The sequence below is a fragment of the Malurus melanocephalus genome, unplaced genomic scaffold, assembly GCF_030028575.1.
Source record: "Malurus melanocephalus ecotype Western Australia unplaced genomic scaffold, MMel_1.1 scaffold_4130, whole genome shotgun sequence".
Lineage (NCBI taxonomy): Eukaryota > Metazoa > Chordata > Aves > Passeriformes > Maluridae > Malurus > Malurus melanocephalus.
The window spans coordinates 1-4,474 of record NW_026627362.1 but is presented as its reverse complement, the minus strand read 5'-3'; the positions used below and the strand labels follow the sequence as shown (position 1 = coordinate 4,474).

Below are 4,474 nucleotides of genomic sequence, written 5' to 3'. Positions count from 1 at the left end.
GGGGTGACAATGGGGTGGCCATGGGGTGACCCTGGGGTGGCTGTGGTGACCATGGGGTGGCTGTGGTGACCCTGTGGTGACCATGAGGTGACCCGGGGATGACAATGGGGTGACTGTGGTGACCCGGGGGTGGCTGTGGTGACCCGGGGGTGACCATGGGGTGGCTGTGGTGACCATGGAGTGACTACTGCCCCTCTGCCCCCTGCCCCTGTCCCCAGCTCGGTGACCTGGGGGTGACTGTGGTGACCCTGTGGTGACCATGTGGTGACCCTGGGGTGACCATGAGGTGACCCGGGGGTGACAATGGGGTGGCTGTGGTGACCATGGGGTGACCACTGACCCTACTGCCCCCTCCCTCTGTCCCCAGCTCGGTGACCCTGTGGTGACCATGGGGTGACCATGGAGTGACTGGGGGGTGGCCCGGGGGTGGCTGTGGTGACCCGGAGGTGACCATGTGGTGACCATGGAGTGACCACTGCCCCCTCTCCTGTCCCCAGCTCGGTGGCCCTGGGGTGACTGTGGTGACAATGGGGTGACTGTGGTGACCCTGTGGTGACCCTGGGGTGACCATGAGGTGACCCGGGGGTGACAATGGGGTGACTGTGGTGACCCTGTGGTGGCTGTGGTGACCCTGTGGTGGCTGTGGTGACAATGGGGTGGCTGTGGTGACCCTGTGGTGACAATGGGGTGGCTGTGGTGACCCTGTGGTGACCATGTGGTGACCACTGCCCCCTGCCCTGTCCCCAGCTCGGTGACCCTGTGGTGACTGTGGTGACCCGGGGGTGGCTGTGGTGACCTGGGGGTGACTCGGGGGTGACCATGTGGTGACCACTGCCCCCTCCCCCTGTCCCCAGCTCGGTGACCTGGGGGTGACTGTGGTGACCCTGTGGTGACCATGAGGTGACCATGGAGTGACCACTGCCCCCCCTGCCCCCCTGTCCTGTCCCCAGCTCGGTGGCACTGGGGTGGCTGTGGTGAGCCTATGGTGGCTGTGGTGACAATGGGGTGACTCGGGGATGGCTGTGGTGACCCTGGGGTGACCATGGGGTGGCTGTGGTGACCCTGTGGTGACCATGAGGTGGCTGTGGTGACCCTGTGGTGACCATGGAGTGACCACTGCCCCCTGCCCCTGTCCCCAGCTCGGTGACCCTGGGGTGACCATGAGGTGACCCGGGGATGACAATGGGGTGACTGTGGTGACCCTGTGGTGGCTGTGGTGACAATGGGGTGGCTGTGGTGACCCTGGGGTGACCCTGTGGTGGCTGTGGTGACCATGGGGTGGCTGTGGTGACCATGTGGTGACCATGGAGTGACCACTGCCCGCTCCCCTGTCCCCAGCTCGGTGGCCGAGCAGCTCAAGCGCGGTGAGACGGTGCAGGCCGAGGCGTTTGACAGCGTCACCATCTACTTCAGCGACATCGTGGGCTTCACGGCGCTGTCGGCGCAGAGCACCCCCATGCAGGTGGTGACGCTGCTCAACGACCTCTACACCTGCTTCGACGCCATCATCGACAACTTCGACGTCTACAAGGTGCGCCCGGGGACACGCGGGGACGTTTGGGGACACGCGGGGACGTTTGGGGACACGCGGGGACACGCGGGGAGTGACAGAGTCCCGGAATTCCCGTATCCCAAATAACCCCAAATCCCAGAATCCCCATATCCCAGAGTCCCGGAATCCCCATATCCTAAATAACCCCAAATCCCAGAATCCCAGTATCCCAAATACCCCCATATCCCAGAGTCCCAATATTTCAGAGTCCCAGAATCCCCATATCCCAAATATCCCCAAATCCCAGAATCCACATATCCCAAATAACCCCAGATCCCAGAATCCCAATATCCCAGAGTCCCAGAATTCCCATATCCCAAATAACCCCAAATCCCAGAATCCCCATATCCCAGAATCCCGGAATTCCCATATCCCAAATACCCCCAAATCCCACAATCCCAGTATCCCAGAATCCAAGTATCGCCAAATCCCATTATCCTGGAATCCCAGTATCCCAAATAACCCACAAATCCCAGAATCCCCATATCCCAGAGTCCCGGAATTCCCATATCCCAAAGTCCCAGAATCCCCATATCCCAAATAACCCCTAATCCCAGAATCCCAATATTTCAGAGTCCCGGAATCCCCATATCCCAAATACACACAAATCCCAGAATCCCAATATCTCCAAATCCCATTGTCCTGGAATCCCACAATCCCAGAATCCCAGAATCCCAATATCCCAAAACCCCATTGTCCCAGAATCCCAATATCCCAGCATCCCAGTATCCCCAATATCCCCAAATCCCAGAATCTCAAAACCCCAATATTCCAGAATCCCATTATCCCCGAATCCCCAAACCCTATTATCCCAGAATCACAATATCGCCAAATCCAAATATCCCAGAATCCCCAAATCCCAGAATCCCCAAACCCCAGAATCATAGAATCCAAATATCCCAGTATCCCAAAATCCCATTATCCCAAAACCCCATTATCCCAGAATTCCAATATCCCAGAATCCAAATATCTCCAAATCCCTGAATCCCCAAACCCCTGAATCCCATTATCTCCAAATCCCATTATCCCAGAATCCCAATATCCCTGAATCCCAAACCCCACTATCCCGGGATCAGCGAGGTTTTAAACACCCCCCCGAGTTTTTTGGGTTTTTTGGGGTCCCTGAATGCCTGCCAGTCCTTCCCCTTGGGGTGTTTGGGTTTTTTGGGGTCCCCCAGTCCTTCCCCAAAGGGTTTTTTGGGGTCCCCAAAACCCTCAGTCCTTCCCCAAAGGGTTTTTTTGGGGTCCCCGAACGTGCTCCAGTCCTTCCCCAAAGGGTTTTTTGGGTTTTTTTTGGGTTTTTGGGGTCCCCGAACGCCCGCCAGTCCCTCCCCTTGGGGTTTTTGGGTTTTTTTGGGTTTTTGGGGTCCCCGAACCCCCCCAGTCTTTCCCCAAAGGGTTTTTTTGGGGTCCCCAAACCCCCGTCCCCGCAGGTGGAGACCATCGGGGACGCCTACATGGTGGTGTCGGGGCTGCCCGAGCGCAACGGGACCCGGCACGCGCGGGAGGTGGCGCGGATGGCGCTGGCGCTGCTGGAGGCCGTGCGCTCCTTCCGCATCCGGCACCGGCCCCAGGAGCGGCTGGAGCTGCGCATCGGGATCCACACTGGTGGGATTTGGGGTCGGGAATGGGATTGGGATTGGGATTGGGGTCAGGGAATGGGCATTGGGGTCAGGGAATGGAAAACGGGCATCGGGATCCGGCACCGGCCCCAGGAGCGGCTGGAGCTGCGCATCGGGATCCACACCGGTGGGATTTGGGATTGGGAATGGGATTGGGAATGGGATTGGGGTCAGGGAATGCGTATTGGGGTCAGGGAATGGGAAACGGGGTCAGGAACGGGCATCGGGATCCGCATCCGCCACCGACCCCAGGAGCGGCTGGAGCTGCGCATCGGGATCCACACGGGTCAGGAATGGGATTGGGAACGGGATCGGGATCGGGAATGGGGTCAGGGAATGGGAAACGGGGTCAGGAATGGGGTCAGGGAATGGGAAACGGGGTCAGCAATGGGCATCGGGATCCGCATCCGCCACCGACCCCAGGAGCGGCTGGAGCTGCGCATCGGGATCCACACCGGTGGGATTTGGGATTGGGAATGGGAATGGGGTCAGGAATGGGGTCAGGAATGGGCATTGGGGTCAGGGAATGGGCATCGGGATCCACACGGGTGGGAATGGGTATTGGGGTCAGGGAATGGGAAACGGGCATTGGGATCCGGCACCGGCCCCAGGAGCGGCTGGAGCTGCGCATCGGGATCCACACCGGTGGGATTTGGGATTGGGATTGGGATTGGGATTGGGAATGGGATTGGGAACGGGAATGGGATCGGGATTGGGATTGGGGTCGGGAACGAGAATGGGAATGGGAACGGGGTCAGGATTGGGCATCGGGATCGGGATTGGGGTGGGGAATGGGATTGGGAATGGGGTTGGGAATGGGAACGGGAATCTGAATGGGGCATCCCCACGGGTCAATGGGAATGGGGACAGTGACGGGGATGGGGACACGGCAGCCACACGGATCAGAGGGTGGGGACAGCGGTGACACTGAGGACAGGACCCCTCCATGGTGACCCCAGGACCGTGTCCCCAGTGTCCCCAGTGTCCCCAGTGTCCCCAGTGTCCCCTCGCTGTCGCGCAGGTCCCGTGTGCGCCGGGGTGGTGGGGCTGAAGATGCCGCGGTACTGCCTGTTCGGGGACACGGTGAACACGGCGTCACGCATGGAGTCCAACGGGCAGGGTGGGGACATTGGGGACACCCTGGGGACACCCTGGGGACAGCGGGGACATTGGGGACACTCTGGGGACATCCTGCCTGTTCGGGGACACGGTGAACACGGCGTCACGCATGGAGTCCAACGGGCAGGGTGGGGACACCGGGGGGACATTGGGGACATTGGGGACATTGGGGACATTGGGG

General features: G+C 60.1%; 1 protein-coding gene across 1 annotated transcript; it reads left to right on the top strand.

Annotated features, from left to right (window-relative positions):
* Positions 1 to 1,297: 1,297 nt before the first annotated feature.
* On the top strand, positions 1,298 to 3,189 carry LOC130588289 (atrial natriuretic peptide receptor 1-like; the record flags this gene model as incomplete). The annotated part of the gene is made up of 2 exons (XM_057389228.1): positions 1,298 to 1,531; positions 2,986 to 3,189. Coding segments are annotated over 2 exons (438 nt in total), but the record flags the coding sequence as incomplete, so codon positions are not given.
* Positions 3,190 to 4,474: the final 1,285 nt, after the last annotated feature.